Raw genomic sequence first — 17,348 nt, 5'->3', positions numbered from 1 at the left:
GTGCTGCTGTCTCTCATCTATTTATGGAAGGCTCAGGATCTTTAATGTTTACCCAGATAACTCTTTTCCCATTAAAAAAAACTTTTGTAGCACCATTACCTGCATAGTACTCTGTGGCAGTCTTATTCTTATGATGGCAAGTACACTTACCGTCTATATACAGACACGTATACACCCCACAGTATCTTTTTGATCTTTTTTGTAAGATTGAATTTGATAATTTATTAACAACACACAACATACACATACAAATGACAACATCATACAAACATCAACTACATCACACCTGCCCAGACCCACTAGCACACAGCCCCATCTCCAGCTCGCACATCACTTTCCTCCATATGGCCTGAAACAGAACCATTTTGTTTCTCTCCGTAGCCCATGCACTTTCAATATTTAAATCATAAATCATTCGATTTTTTCCCCATTGTGCTAATGATGGCGGATGATTGATTTCCAAGTTTTTAGTATACTTTTTTTCAAGACGATTGATAAGTAGAGAATCGTCTAACCAATCGGGTGTCTCACTACACCCCCAAATGCCATGTCTCCAAATACTTAGACAGACGGATTAAAAGTATGTTTACATTGTAATACTTCTGACAGCCAACTTTCTAGCTCCGCCCACAACTTCCGGAATTTATAGCATTCCCAGAAAGCATGGATTATTGAGTCATTATTAGTTTTACACTTAAGACACGACTCTGCTGTTGTGCTGTAGAATTTGTGAATGTTGTCTCTTGTATAATAAATCATATACATTAGCTTATAGTGGATTAAGTTTACATTTCCGTTAACTGTAATTTTGTTAGTTATGCTCCAACTTTCCCTCCATCGTGTGCCAGCATCAGTTATTTTTAAGTCTTGGTTAGTTTATATTCGTTTATATTATTTTCTAAGAGATTGTCAGTTGGATATGCCCTCTGCAAGGTTTTGTAGATCTTCCCTATCATATGAACATCCTTTTCTGACTCAAATAAGGTTATCCTCTTGACTGCGTTAGAGTCAAGGTCCTTTGACCAGAGCTAGTGACCACTGTTGAACGCCTAGGTTTTCATACCAGCAGATGGCGCTAAGCTACAGTGTTTTGAGGAGTAACAATCAGGTGAATGCCTGCATTACGAATCATTTCAGCCTATAGGAGACTCAAAGGCTGGACTGGGCTCACATTAAAGCCTGTGGAGAGAGTTTAAGAGGGAGGGAGGGGACATCTACAGTGTTGGATACTCCAGTCCTCGAGTACCTCCAATAGCACACAAAAAACACCTGATGGCTCTCTGGTCTTTAAGAGGAGGTGGCACCTAGGCAAGACCTTCTAGGAGAAGAAGACAATTAATGTGCCTGAGTTCTACAGGAAACTCACTTTATTACCTCCCTCTCTCCCTGCCCCTCATCTCTCTCCCCTCACTTCTCCCTCCCTCATATATCTCTCCCCTATCCCTCCCTCTCCATCTCAAACTAGTCCCCCCCCCCAAACAGTTTTTTTCCTATAATTAGTTTTATTTGGAGCACAATGGATATTGTGATATTTCATCAAATTTAGAGAGTTGTGTCACCATTTAGAAAGTCGAGTCTACCTTTTAGGTGACTTTCTATAAGTGAAAGGAAGAAGGAAATAGCTCACCTGACAAACTGTCAGTAAACTGTTTGACCTTCCCTCATTATCTACTTCTCACTTTCTCTATTTCCCTTCACTTGTGGGAGTTGGGAGGTCTGCTTCTCAGTGTACCACATGCTTCGTGGCCTCCCCCTCTCTCCAGCTCTCCCTCCATCTGTCACAAGGGGACTTGAAGTACATGGTGGAGCAGCCCGCTGGCTTGGTCTGGCTCCCAGAGTCAGCCTTTTACACACACTCTCATTTGACACACCCAGGCACACACACTCACGAGCATGGACGCTTATTTTCCATACCGTATGTCTCAAAGCTGATCCAATCATGTTGTCCCACTCACACTAAGATTCACTTCTCCTCTGCCTCTCTGTCACACAGGGACAAACTCCTGGCAGGTCCCTGAGACCAACGGGGCCATCGTCCAGGGTGGCTATGGCCACAGCAGTGTGTATGACAGCTCCGGCAGGTGTGTTTACGTCCACGGGGGCTACAAGGCCCTGCCTGCCAACAAGTATGGCCTGGTGGACGAGCTGTATCGCTATGAGGTGCAGACCCGGACCTGGTGAGTGCTATTAGGTTGGCAGAAAGTGTCTGTCTGTCTGTCAGCATGTCTGTCTGTCTCTCTCTGTGTTTGTGCTTGTATCAGCAGATGCATTATCACTTGAAAGTTCACAGGCTGTAACAATTTACCAGTCCTGAGAAAACTGTGTAAAATAAGCCTATTTTCCCCAGTGACCCCAGTAGCAAAATGCATTTTTTTGCTAAATGTCGAGTGTACAGACGTTTGGCGTCTTACATTAGGTAGATGTTTAACATAGAGATGCTTGTCTTGCCTGTGTTCAGACACTGTGTCTAGACGCTCAGTGCTGGACAGCTGAAAGGCAGATTTGTCAAAGCACACTAATGCAATAGTCAGCATTGTGTTGCGAGGAGGTACTCATTATGTCCACATACCTAGACATTCAGCACCAAACACATGAGCATACTGGAAAGATACAGAAGGATGAGCTAGAGAGATTCACAGTGAAGCAGAGATTGTATACACAGTGTGATATGAAAGGAGGCCTCCGCTGAACCTTGACGGATGGATGAGCGACAGGGGAGGGTACACCCTTTCAATCTTCCCCCTCTCTCTCACTGTCTCTCTGTTTCCCATCATCCAGACTGTCACATATCCCTTGGGTTTGACAGTGACCAGTGTCTGTCTGCATGGCCAGTGTCTTTCTGTCTCTGTTGATCCTCAACTGGAGTTCTGTCTGTCTGCCTTTCATGTCAGTTGTATAGTCACTGTTAACTTATTGAGGCAGTTGATGTGCCCTCTTGACAAAGCTTGCTGACACATAGCACACAGTTTATTGCAATCGGTCCATTTATTTACAGTCGGTAGGTTGAATATACACTGAGGCTACTTAGGCAGAAATGGAATTTGGAGTTGTCAAACCCTCTCAGAACTAGGAAGTCTGTAAACCCCTACATACTCTATCTGTATCTATGGATAGTACAGTTGACGCTTAGGCAGACGGTGGGGACTGTGCACTTTGACCCTAGCAGAGGAGATGGGAGAGGATTAAATATTCCTGTAGAGTTTTGTGTGTGTGTGTGTCCATGGTGCCACATTATGGATGACGTCTGTCTGGGTATTTGACCTGGCCTATGGAGAGAGACCTTCAGACCAACTGTTCACTTGCATAAACCACATGACCCGGACTAGCCCACACACTGCTGTAATCAACACCCAGGGATGGGCACACGCACACACTTATGCATGCACGCACATACATGCTCATAATTGACACGTTAAAACATTAGCATGGTGAATGTGTATGTGTGTTTGTGTTGACAGGATGATCCTTAGAGAGAGTGGTCTGGCACGGTACCTCCACACTGCAGTGCTGAGCAATGGGGCTCTGCTGGTGTTTGGAGGAAACACCCACAATGACACGTCCCTCAGTAACGGAGCCAAGTGCTTCTCGGCTGACTTCCTGGCCTACGACATAGGTAAGGACCAATCATATGCATTCAGACAAATCATAGGTAACAACCATCCCCTCCTCAACTGTTTTTGGTATGATGCAATCCTCATGTTTTGAACTGACTATATTTGACACCTTTGTCCTGAAAATACAAGTTACCGGTTTCAACCTCCAGGCATATGGTACATGTATAAATGTTACACACTCAATACATATACATACATAGTTAAGTGTAATCAACCCCAACCCCCTACCATACAATACCACACATTCCTCTATGCAGACATCATACATGTGATCTTCATTGTCACCAGCATGCGCCCACCCACCCACTCACATCAGAGTTGACCCCTGACCCCTAAAGCCACAGTTGTCATTTGTCATTTTCCACTGTTAGTTGCCTCCCAGGCCTGGACCCACACAGATCACACAGTGAGTGTAACCAAAGAAGAACTGGCAGGTGACATTCTGCAGCCTAAGGGAAAGTGTGTTCACTGACCTTTGACCTCAACAAAAAACGGCATTAGCCTTAGGCTGTTATGAAAGTCAAGTGGAAGTGTAAAGCTAAGATACCTTTCCATAGGGGTGAATGCACAGCCCCAATTACCTGAGATAGAAGATCACGTTCTAGTGTAACAGTGACAGTAGACATCCTTTAAAAAGTGGAACTAGCTCAAAAACCAAAAGCTAGTCATAACCACTCATGATTAGGGCTGTGGCGGTAATGTCATTTTGTCAGCCGGTTATTGTCATGTAAATGACTGCCGGTTTCACGGTAATTGACCTTTAATTAACATAAACCCGTTTAGCAAAAATCTATTTAATAAAACGCAAAATAAATCCATTATTTATTTTTAGACCGGTCTAAAGAAACATGATATGGAGAAAGTGTATTTCAGAAGAACCAAATGTCAGTCGGCCTACTATATGTTATTTGGCTATGCGCCATGCCATTGGCTAGTTCATTTAGCAGACAAGATATGCTTATGAGTCCCGTGCCATTATTTTATACTGTATGATTTTATTGTAAGAATAATATTATTGAACTTAGCTGAATAAAATAGAAAACGGATATTTTTCTCATTCCCGAGTGAGTGCGCATATGAAGTGGCTATGTTGAGTTATTTATTATTTGGTAAATGTAGTTGTGAAACCTTAGAATGTCTTAGAAATCAAAACATATATGGGCTGCATAATGCGACTATAGCTATTGACTATTTGAAAAAGTCACACACAAAAAGAAGTCAGTGAAAGATAGTCGCAGCGTCGTCCAAGTTAAGGGAGGGTTTAGCCGGAGGGCTTTACTTGGCTCATCACGCTCTAGCGACTCCTTGTGGAGGACCGGGCATATGCAGGCTGACTTTGGTTGTCAGTTGAACAGTGTTAAGGTTAAGCGGGCGGGTGTTAAGAAGCGCGGCTTGGCGGGTCATGTTTTGGAGAATGCATGACTCGACCTTCGCCTCTCCCGAGCCTGTTGGGGAGTTGTAACAATGAGACAAATTTGGGAGAAAAAAGGGGGTAGAAATTACAATAAAAATAAATAAAAATAAAGCTTGCCTTGGCTCAGGCGGCACACCCTGTTCTTTCATCAAGTGATCATATTTTCACCCATCAGACTATTCTCAATTTAATATTGTCTTTATTAATATGTACAATTTGTTTCGATATAGAATGGCCCATTATCAAATGGGTAGGAACAGGGGCAGGGGAAAAAATACAATAAACTAAATCATGCCAGGTAGGCTACTCTGGTTTTATAGGGGAGCAGAAATAGGCCTAAATATAGTAGCATCTGGGATCCTCATATGTTTATTGGCAACCATCAAAACTCTTCTTTCACACACAGGATTGCATATAGAAATGTCTGGGCTTATAAGAACAGTTATTTCACTCACATATTTCACCCAAACTCTGTATTGCCATGGGCTCTCCAACCATGTTTCTGCAGCTACCCAGCGCCTAATTTGGGAAACCAAGTGAAATCTGTTCGGGAACATCGATGGTAACATGTTTTCATAACGAAACGTACTGTATATATGCATATGGATGTTCTACATGCAACGTCTTAAATGTTTTGAATGAATCGTCACCTTAGAAAGCGCTGTCCAATTCGTTGTGTTTGGCTTTGAAACATCATCCACAATGACCATGTTTTCCACACAGTTTCAACCTATTGTTGAACTTCTTTTCTTCAAATTGGTCGATCACAGTGAGGTCAAAACATTTAGCCTAACGATGAGTTTTAAAAGCATGACACTGTTTTGATGATAAGTGTTTGATGTGATTTTCCATGGCATTTGCATTGATGTCAGAGCGGTTAGAGGGACAATAGAACCATGAGTACCAGGCCATCAGTGACCTGATGGTCGTTATGGAGTTGTGTACCACCAACGCATGTCCAGAGTGCATAACAGGAGATAACCGTGACTCAACTGTCACGTGGAATTTGACTGTGGTCATGACTTACGACTTCCGGTGTGGCGGTAATACGGTCACTGCAACAACTCATGATAGATTATTCATTACCCCCTGGTCAAATAAAGTTATTTTGCCCTCTTTGGAGTTAGTAAGCTATCCTCTGCAAGATATGAAAGGGCGGTTTAGTACTAAAGGTTTAGAGTTATGTGTGGGTGTGTACATGTGCGTGCCTTCCTGTGTGTGTGTGTTTGGACTACTTGGGGTTTTACTCGAAATCTCGGGATGTGAGTTACAGCTCACCTTTCAGTGCTGACAGTAATACAGTGGGGATCATTAACGCCCCATAAAGAGCTGCAGAATGGGAGCCGGCCAGATGGCGTCTGCTCTTTTATGAATATTTGTTTTGAATACAGTGACTCTGCAGGGGCATTACAGGACATTCAGCACAGGGAGGGAGGCAAGGGAGGAGGAGAGGGATGCGTCCTCAAATCTCGACAGCCAGCCCTTCCCTGACTCTGTTCACCAGCCACCCTTCACAAGTTTTACTGCACTGAGAGAGCAGGGGAGGGTTGATGGAGAATTCAAATAGAGCGATGGAGACAAAAGAAATAGCAAGATTGGGACGAGCAAGAGAGAAAGAGGAGACAACATTAAGTCAATGAGTCATTAAGGTAGTAGATGTAGCAATGCATTCAAAGAAAAAGAATGCATTAAAGCGGAACGTTTATCCGCTAATTAGAAGATGTAGCAAATCCAGATAAGGACGAGATGTTTGAAGAACTTGACTGTAGCTTTCTCCAGCAGTCATGGAGGGTCACTGCTCAACTTTCATTCTTAGTCATTTTAATCGCCAGTCCAATCACCTTGAGTAGGCCACTCCCAATGGATAAAAAGTCCAATGTCACTTTTATGATCCGAAAGCAACTGATTGTTTTATGTTCAAGGTGTTAGGCTAGACTGATGCTTGGCTTGGGGAATGTGGTCTAGACTCTTCACTCAAGCCCAGGCAAAACCAATCTCTGTGATTGGAGCTCCCTTATATAGGCCAGTGTTTGGCCAGACATGGCCTCTTGGCGACCTGTCATTCATTATAGTCCCTGAGGACTGGGTTGTCACTGGACGTTGTTGACTCATTTCATTACAGAGCCAAATTAACAATCTCCATTATCAGCCTCTTATAGAGAGAACAGGTTTGTGGAAGGCATTTTCTCTGTATTGCTTTTATAATAATGGAGCAATTTTTCTTATAAAACATGCCTGAACCTACTATAGACCAAAACATAGCTATAGTGAAGGTTGCTTCTTACTCAAGTATTGCTGAAAGACATTGTAGCCTACTACAGTATATATGAGATGAGTCAACAGGTTTTTCTAGTTGAATGTGTTAAAAGTCTCATTTATTAGTTAATGGACTGATATGACTTCTTCTCGTCTCCGCTCGTCTCTCTGTGAGCTAATTAATTAGTTCCACCTGTGGAAGAGGCCTCACTCTACCGCTCCCTCTCTCTATCGGCCCCGCCACGCACGCTGAGAGACGGTTTTAAGCGCTAATTTGTTTTTGTTTTTCTCTGCTAACCTTGGAGGGGGAGAGCGTTATTAGCTTTTTGTGTTTTTCTTCTGCGAGAGATTTAATTCAGGTCGACACAGATGGCAGTTTTAATTTGCGTTTAATCCCCCCCCCCCCCCTCATTACCCCATCTTCATACTTCTAATTAGATTTGGGGGAAATGAACTCTAATTAAAAATGTTTTGTCCCCACACCCCCTGAAAGGCAACTGGCAGCGCTGTCTTCAACAAGAGTGACCTGTTTATATTGGAGCTCCAGACAGTGTCTCTCAAAGCAGCCCCCGACCACAAAAACACATTTCATTAAGTTTGCCATTTGAATGAGTTTGATTTCCCCATCACTCTCGACTCTGGTGCAGATTTGGTCTGCTGATTCTCCTGTCATCTCCCCCGTTCTATGTGTACATTATTCATGGTTCCTCTGCCAATATCCTGGGAGGAAATGAAAAAGGGGGACCATTGTGATAAGTATCAGTGAGTTTCATTATAGAGAGTCATCTCCAGCCATCTCCAGTACACCTCAGGTGGTTGGAAGACCCAATGGGCTGTCTGTCAGTGCATGTCTGGGGTATGGATTCACTCTAGCTCCAGGCTTCAGGATAGGTAGTAGGCCTCAGATAGTGTTAACGTCAGGATTCCAATTTAACTACTGGTGGTCTGTCACAAATACTTATTTTGGTCTGTCCCTTTAGCCACTGCATCACCTATGCACATCTCTATCTTATGCGACTATCACAAAGTACCGTCGGTTTGAGTCTGACCAGCTGAGAGAGAGTGTTAGAATGATTGACGTTTAAATGCGATCACACCATGACCCTGTCAGAGAGCAACTTGGTCTTTCGGAAGTGATTACAGCGCCTTCTGATTTGGACTGGTGTTGTTGACTTGTCTTTCCCTTTAAACACGGTCCCAATTAGCCAAGCACTTGCGTGGTCGTTTGCAACCTGGCTGCACAATTAACTCCCAAGCACAGTTTATATTGGACAACTAATCTGGGTAAATGGCACATTTACATATTAATGCAATAGTGGACGTGTGGGTTGTAAAGCATCAGAAAGCTGTAAAATGAAATGCTAAAATACACGATCGTGATTGCTCTTAGAGCCATTACTCTGAACCACAGCCTAGAATCCCCAACAGACAAGATCAATGGATGGTTAAACTGGTTTGTGAAGTCATATTCAGAGGCAGCCACATAATAAACAATTCAAAGACATTATGTTAAGAGGTTGGCGTTTATACTCTCCGAGGATCCCACTAACAGCGAGGAAACTGAACGTTGTACCTCTCTCAATTTAACATGATTTGGCTCGTGATATTAACAAAGTGAAGAAATCGGCTTTGCCTACTATCATTTTCTCTCTGTTATTATTTGTTTGCTCTGAGCAGAATGGTAGATAATCACTGACAGACAAATTGTCTAGCTGTATTGTGGGCTGTGTTGTCAGAGCTGCTCCAGGTAGACTTGTTGTAGCCTACCCACGGATCAGTGCGGTACCTGACCGGGGTCCTAGGAGATTGGTAATCAAACTACCATTAAGGCGCTGTGTGCCCACCACCACCACCCCAGAATTGTCTAATAGCAGCTGCAGTGGATTCAACTTTAATTATGGTTATTTATGCAATCGTAAAAGGCATCTTTTCTAGCTGCAGTTAGTTGTTTATGATGGCCCTGTTTCTAGGGTATGGCCCCTAGTGCTCTGCTATGCTCACACACAGTGTTAATCACTGCTGGGCTTGACACACCCAGCTCTATAGGGGACCATGATATTCATACAGGCCATTCTCCACAGCCTCTGTTCAAAGGATTCTCATACGTTTTAATAATGTAGAGTTGACACTTCCATTGTAGATTATGTGTGTGTGTGCAATTGTGCAGACGTGGTGTGTGTGTGTACCCAGTCTCAGGTCTCACAGATATTCTGTCTTAGTGGCTCTGGTATTTACTGTATTCTGTGTTTCAATGTGTGCAGTAGGGTGGTATGGTACAGGCCTACTGAAATTAAATCCAAGCAGGAAAGGAACACAACTTTTCCCCCTCAATCTGGAGTCCAGAGGGTTGCCTGTCACAGTTGCTGGTGATAGTATGAGTATGGTGTGGAGGGAGAGTCGCAGTAAATAACCAGAACAGCTCATAGGGCAGAAGCCTATCTCCCTTTTCTGTAGCATGAGGCAGCTTGATGTACAAGTACAACCGTCTGGAAAGGATGCTAGTCTATTGTAGGGCCTTCACCCCAATCTTTCTGCTCTGCTTAGCACTGCTTAGCTGAGTGCTAAGCAGAGACACATTAGGACCCATTTTTACAGCCTTTGGTATGACTCACAACCTTCCAATCTCAGGGCGGACACTCTAACCACAAGGACATCGAGTTGGTCTAGAGTCGCAGTGGAGGTATCAATTTTGGGTATTGCGGTTGTTTGCTTGATACACGTTTCTACTGAAGCAAAAACGGATCATGTGCATGTTTGTTCTTTTCAGCTTGTGATGAATGGAAAGTCCTGCCCAGGCCAGATCTCCACCGTGATGTCAACCGCTTTGGCCACACCTCTGTTGTCAGCAATGGGTCAGTCACTCACATCCACTATAATGCTCCTCCGTTACTTTTTTAAATTTTTTTATCTCACAGTTTCCTGACATCAGTTTCCTCAGTGTTACCTGGTAATGATGTGTACTTCCTGCGTTGTGTTCTCGGTAACACTTCATTTGGATAGTTCATCTGTAGATGCTCTACAGACTAGCAGTAACATTTCAACTATCTACTAACCCTAATCTTAACTCCTATCCTAACCCTAAACATAACCCTTGCCCTAACTCTAACCTTAACCCTTACCCTTATTCTTAGCCTAACGCAAACCCTTACCATGACCTTAACAAGCAGTTGCTTATCAACAGATTGTTTGTTGATGGTATGACCATTTGCAGAGCATCTATAGATGGATTATCAAAATAAAGTGTGATCGTGTTCTCTCCCCAGGTCCATGTATGTGTTTGGAGGCTTCTCTGGTGTGCTGCTGAATGACGTGCTGGTCTACACCCCTCCCAGCTGCCAGGCCTTCGATGAGGAGCAGCGCTGTGCCAACGCTGGCCCTGGTATCCGCTGTGTCTGGTTCAAGGACCACTGTGTCCCTTGGGACACCGGCCATGCCAACGGCAGCTTGCCCGCTCTCTTCTGCCCACCACGCACCAGTACGTGTTGCATGACATTGCTCTGTATTCTGTATTCATAGGATACATGTGTTGACACATTTTTATCTGCATATTTGTCATGGGGGAGGGTCGGTTTCGCTTCCCCCTCTGGTAGTTAGCTGACTAATGGATACATGTAGGGCTGTTGCGGTGCCCGTATTACCGACACACCGGCGGTCACGAGTGATGAAGGCAGTCAAATGCCACGTGAACCTTTAGTCACGGTAACCTTTAGTCACGGTAATTAGGCTTCTCCAAGCTCGGATGCTGCTGATGGTCATTAGTAGTGTACCAAACTTGCTAACTGCCTGGTACTCAGCACTCTATTGTCCTTCTAATCACTCTGACATCAATACAACAAAAAAATCCACTGCCCCTGCTTCGGTACAGGTGCATGATAATGGTCCATTCTAAATCAAAACAAATTTCATACATGTATTATTTAGTATATGTAAAGACAAGATTAAATCAAGAATAGTCTGATGGATGACAAAATTCACTTGTGAATTATATATGATCTGTTGTGAATTATTATTATTATAAAAATTATAAATCATATTCGCACACATCATGTAGTCTAGCCCATAGGCCTATATGTTTTAATAAGGTTTGTATCACAACTAAAGTGTCCAAATAACTTCAAATTAAGCACATAATCCGCTTTACAAGGGGTGTAGAGCCTAATTGGCATACATAAGCAGCGCCTGTTTGGGGAAGATCATTTTCACCATAAAAATGCACCTTTATAATAAAAGCATTACATGCATAATTGCATTTGTGGTCACTTTTGATAATGGTGTTTTCTGCTAATGGAACATTCGCGCTTATAGCCTACTAACATGTGCGCATTGCTGCATTTATAATGTGAAGAAATAGCCTAATAGTTTATCAACATTTTAAGCTAAACATTCTGATTCTATTGGTATTAATTTGGGATCTATCGAATCCCAAAACTATCTTTGGAATATTTATTTCTCACACAGAATAGAATGTCGACCTTTGTATTATGGGGGATAGTAGATTGACAGAGGCTAGTGCTTTTGCTGTTCGTTAGGCCTACTGATCTTATTGGCTGACAAAAAAGTAAATGTGGACATTTCTTCCAATATCTATAATATGCACCTCAGGGAGAAGGGCACAGCGGCCACTGGCCATAAAACGGCATGATTTAAAAAAAAAGTGCATTATGGCCACACCAAGGGGATGCCGCCGTGAAATTCTAGGCATTATCAAGTGCTTGTCAAATTGTGAATGAGTGACTGATGTAGTGTGTACAGTTTGCGCACACACTTTCAAGCTACTTTTTTCAAATCATCATTAGTCGCATCATGTAGCCTTACAATGTATTAAAAATCAAAACATGTAGCCTAACTAAAGTTACATTCATAACTCTAAATTAAGCATATAGGAATACCTATTTCTTTGTTTCATGTGCGCACTCCCTCAAATTGTTTGGAGAAAATATGTATTTTTTTATTCAGCTTTGTTCAATTGTATTCTTCATACTATAAAATAATGCAATGGAATTCTAAGCAAATCTTGTCTGCTAAATGAACTAAGTGTAGCCCACAGCCATTTGGCATAGCCACATCAGGACCTAACATAAGGACAACTCAGAGTATGCTATTCTGTTCTTCTGAAATAGACATTTTCTTCATATCATGCTTCTTTAGACCTGTCTAAAATAAATAATGGATTTATTGCGAAGGTGTAGGCTACATTACATGGATTTATTGCGAAGGTGTAGGCTACATTACATGGCTTTATTGCGAAGGTGTAGGCTACATTACATGGATTTATTGCGAAGGTGTAGGCTACATTACATGGATTTATTGTGAAGGTGTAGGCTACATTACATGGATTTATTGCGAAGGTGTAGGCTACATTACATGGATTTATTGCGAAGGTGTAGGCTACATTACATGGATTTATTGTGAAGGTGTAGGCTACATTACATGGATTTATTGTGAAGGTGTAGGCTACATTACATGGATTTATTGTGAAGGTGTAGGCTACATTACATGGATTTATTGCGAAGGTGTAGGCTACATTACATGGATTTATTGCGATGGTGTAGGCTACATTACATGGATTTATTGTGATGGTGTAGGCTACATTACATGGATTTATTGTGAAGGTGTAGGCTACATTACATGGATTTATTGTGAAGGTGTAGGCTACATTACATGGATGTATTACTTTTTCAAATGTAGATGTTCCGAAGGTCTGCATCAGTGGCTTGTAGGCTATTTGTGGAAGCCAGGAGATGCTAATTGTGTTTATGGTAATTAACGGTCAATTACTGTGAGACCGACAGTTATTTGCTTGACAATCACTGGCTGACAAAATTTTGTGAACCCCACAGCCCTAGTTACAGGTTCTATAGTTGAGCCGTCCATGATGGAACCAATCCTCATTTCACATCAAACTCTCTTGTTCCTACCTGCCTATTATACTGTGCTGTATGAATCATTACCCTTTTTGAGAGTAATAATAATTCTGATTCCTCGTAAGGCCTGTGTACATAGTGGTGGGAACAAAAGGTCAGGACCAACACAATTATCCCATTCGGAGGCAAATACAATTATGTTGGAAATACACTCACAAGGTTGCAGAAACACCTGTATTGTGTTTTAGAGTGTTATCGGAGGTGAACTGGACCGACCGGTGATTAACTAATTAAAGGACTAATTGATGACAGATTATCACAGTTTATCCTCTGTCCTTCTCTATCCGTTCATTTGTCAGTGGCTGCTGGTATGGAGGGTATGAGTTGAAATTGGCTCTACAGGGCAAATAGAAATGAAAGGCATATTGAGCTAGACCCATCTACCTTTTTGTTTTCCTACTGAGAAGGTGGTGTTGCAGGTGGCATTTTCATGACGACCCTGTTTTTTGTTTTTCTTGATTAAGTCAACGGCGCCGAAGGGGATGGCTGCCGTTTTACGGACTCCTAACCAACTGTACTATTTTAGTTAGTTAGTTTTAGTTTTTTCACATTGTTTGTAACTCATTTTGTACATAATGTTGCTGCTACCATCTCTTATGACCGAAAATAGCTTTTGGACATCAGAACAGCGATTACTCACCTCAAACTGGATAAAGATTATTTCTTTAATGAGTCCAATGCAAAGGATATACTGCTTTGTCCGATCTACGATTAAGACTATCCTACCAATGGATGCTACGCTACAGGACTGTTTTGCTAGCACAGACTGGATGTGTTCTGGGATTCATCCAATGGCATTGAGGAGTATACCACCTGTCACTTGCTTCACCATTAAGTGCATCAACGACATCATCCCACAGTGACCGTACGTACATATCCCAACCAGAAGCCATGGATTACAGGCAACATCCGCACCGAGCTAAAGGCTCGAGCTGCCGCTTTCAAGGAGCAAGACGCTTATAAGAAATCCTGCTATGCCCTCAGACGAAACAAGGCCAGATGGATTACCAGGACGTGTACTGAAAGCATGCGCGGACGAACTGGAAAGCGTCTTCACTGACATTTTCAACCTCTCTTTGGCCGAGTCTGTAATACCTACATGTTTCAGACAGACTACCATAGTCCATGTTCCCAAGAAAGCAAAGATAACCTGCCTAAATGATTACCCCCCTCCCCCCGTAGCACTCATGAAGTGCTTTGAAAGGCTTATCATGGCTCACATGAACACCGTCATGCCGGAAACCCTAGACCCTCTCCAATTATCATACCGTCCCAATAGATCCACAGATGATGCAATCTCAATCGCACTCTACCATGCCCTTTCCCACCTGAACAAAAGGAACACCTATGTGAGAATGCTGTTCATTGACTTCAGCTCAGCGTTCAACACCATAGTACCCAGAAAGCTCATCACTAAGCTAAGGACACTTGGACTAAATACCTCCCTCTGTAACTGGATCCTGAAGGGCCGCCCCCAGGTGGTGAGTGTATGCAACAACAACATCTGCCACGCTGATCCACAACACGGGGGCCCCTCAGGGGTGCGTGATTAGTCCCCTCCTGTACTCCCTGTTCACCCACAACTGTGTGGCCAAGCACGACTCCAACACTATCATTCAGTTTGCTGACGACACAACAGCGTCAGCAAACTAGTAGGCCTGATCACCGACAACGATGAGACAGCCTATAGGGAGTAGGTCAGAGACCTGGCAGTGTGGTGCCAGGACAACAACCTCTCCCTTAATGTGAGCAAGACAAAGGAGCTTATCATGGACTATAGGAAAATAAGGGCCAAACAGGCCCCTATTAATATCGACGGGGCTGTAGTGGAGCGGGTTGTGAGTTTCAAGTTCTTTGCTGTCCACATCACCAACAAACTATCATGGTCCAAACACATCAAGACAGTTGTGAAGATGGCACGACAACACCTTTCCCCCTCAGGAAACTGAAAAGATTTGGCATGGGTCCCCAGATCCTCAAAAAGTTTTACAGCTGCACCATCGAGAGCATCCTGACCGATTGCATCACCGCCTGGTATGGCAACTGCTCGGTTTCTGACCATAAGGCGCTACAGCGGGTAGTGCATACGGCCCAGTACATCACTGGGGCCAAGCTTCCTGCCATCCAGGACTTATATACTAGGAGGTGTCAGCAGAAGGCCCAAAAATTGTCAAAGACTCCAGTCACCCAAGTTGTAGACTGATCTCTCTGCTACCGCACGGCAAGTGGTACACGGCACGGCAACAGCTTCTACCCCCAAGCCATAAGAATGGCCACCCGGACTATTTACATTGATAACCCCCCTTTTGTTTTTACTCTGCTGCTACTCGCTGTTTATTATCTATAAAGTCACTTTACCCCTAACTACAGTTGAAGTGGAAGTTTACATACACCTTAGACAAATACATTTAAACTCAGTTTTTCACAATTCCTGACAATTAATCCTAGTAAAAATTCCCTGTCTTAGGTCAGTTAGGATCACCACTTTATTTTAAGAATGTGAAATGTCAGAATAATAGTAGAGAGAATGATTTATTTCAGCTTTTATTTCTTTCATCACATCCCCAGTGGGTCCACTCAAATAGAATTTGGTAGCATTTCCTTTAAATTGTTTAACTTCGGGTCAAACATTTCGGTTAGCGTACCACAAGCTTCCCACAATAAGTTGGGTGAATTTTGGCCCATTCCTCTTGACAGAGCTAGAGTAACTGAGTCAGGTTTAGTGGCCTCCTTGCTCGCACACGCTTTTTCAGTTCTGCCCACACATTTTCTATGGGATTGAGGTCAGGGCTTTGTGATGGCCACTCCAATACCTTGACTTTTTTGTCCTTAAGCCATTTTGCCGCAACTTTGGAAGTATGCTTGGGGTCGTTGTTCATTTGGAAGACCCATTTGGGACCAATCTTTAACTTCCTGACTGATGTCTTGAGATGTTGCTTCAATTCAAATCAAATCAAAATCAAATCAATTTTTTTTATTTATTTCACCTTTATTTAACCAGGTAGGCTAGTTGAGAACAAGTTCTCATTTACAACTGCGACCTGGCCAAGATAAGGCATAGCAGTGTGAACAGACAACACAGAGTTACACATGGAGTAAACAATTAACAAGTCAATAACACAGTAGAAAAAAGGGGAGTCTATATATACATTGTGTGCAAAAAGGCATGAGAAGGTAGGCAAATAATTACAATTATGCAGATTAACACTGGAGTGATAAATGATCAGAAGGTTATGTACAGGTAGAGATATTGGTGTGCAAAAGAGCAGAAAAATAAATAAAAAAAACAGTATGGGGATGAGGTAGGTGAAAATGGGTGGGCTATTTACCAATAGACTATGTACAGCTGCAGCGATCGGTTAGCTGCTCAGATAGCAGATGTTTGAAGTTGGTGAGGGAGATAAAAGTCTCCAACTTCAGCGATTTTTGCAATTCGTTCCAGTCACAGGCAGCAGAGAACTGGAACGAAAGGCGGCCAAATGAGGTGTTGGCTTTAGGGATGATCAGTGAGATACACCTGCTGGAGCGCGTGCTACGGATGGGTGTTGCCATCGTAACCAGTGAACTGAGATAAGGCGGAGCTTTACCTAGCATGGACTTGTAGATGACCTGGAGCCAGTGGGTCTGGCGACGAATATGTAGCGAGGGCCAGCCGACTAGAGCATACAAGTCGCAGTGGTGGGTGGTATAAGGTGCTTTAGTGACAAAACAGATGGCACTGTGATAAACTGCATCCAGTTTGCTGAGTAGAGTGTTGGAAGCAATTTTGTAGATGACATCGCCGAAGTCGAGGATCGGTAGGATAGTCAGTTTTACTAGGGTAAGTTTGGCGGCGTGAGTGAAGGAGGCTTTGTTGCGGAATAGAAAGCCGACTCTTGATTTGATTTTCGATTGGAGATGTTTGATATGGGTCTGGAAGGAGAGTTTAGAGTCTAGCCAGACACCTAGGTACTTATAGGTGTCCACATATTCAAGGTCGGAACCATCCAGGGTGGTGATGCTGGTCAGGCGTGCGGGTGCAGGCAGCGAACGGTTGAACAGCATGCATTTGGTTTTACTAGCGTTTAAGAGCAGTTGGAGGCCACGGAAGGAGTGCTGTATGGCATTGAAGCTCGTTTGGAGGTTAGATAGCACAGTGTC

At 43.1% G+C, this 17,348-nt stretch overlaps 1 protein-coding gene across 1 annotated transcript in view; it reads left to right on the top strand.

Moving 5' to 3' along the window:
* LOC110502559 (attractin-like protein 1) overlaps positions 1-17,348 on the top strand; it is a 350,265-nt gene that overhangs the window by 80,054 nt on the left and 252,863 nt on the right. Inside the window, exons 9-12 of the mRNA XM_021580677.3 lie at positions 1,994-2,177; positions 3,459-3,613; positions 10,052-10,136; positions 10,548-10,759. Coding sequence (XP_021436352.2) covers positions 1,994-2,177; positions 3,459-3,613; positions 10,052-10,136; positions 10,548-10,759 — 636 coding nt within the window. The remainder of the gene's footprint in view (positions 1-1,993; positions 2,178-3,458; positions 3,614-10,051; positions 10,137-10,547; positions 10,760-17,348) is intronic.

Source organism: Oncorhynchus mykiss, chromosome 23 (assembly GCF_057628025.1).
Source record: "Oncorhynchus mykiss isolate SJ-2025 chromosome 23, ASM5762802v1, whole genome shotgun sequence".
Taxonomy (NCBI): domain Eukaryota; kingdom Metazoa; phylum Chordata; class Actinopteri; order Salmoniformes; family Salmonidae; genus Oncorhynchus; species Oncorhynchus mykiss.
The sequence above is the reverse complement of the archived record's forward strand: the minus strand, read 5'-3'. Positions and strand labels throughout refer to the sequence as shown.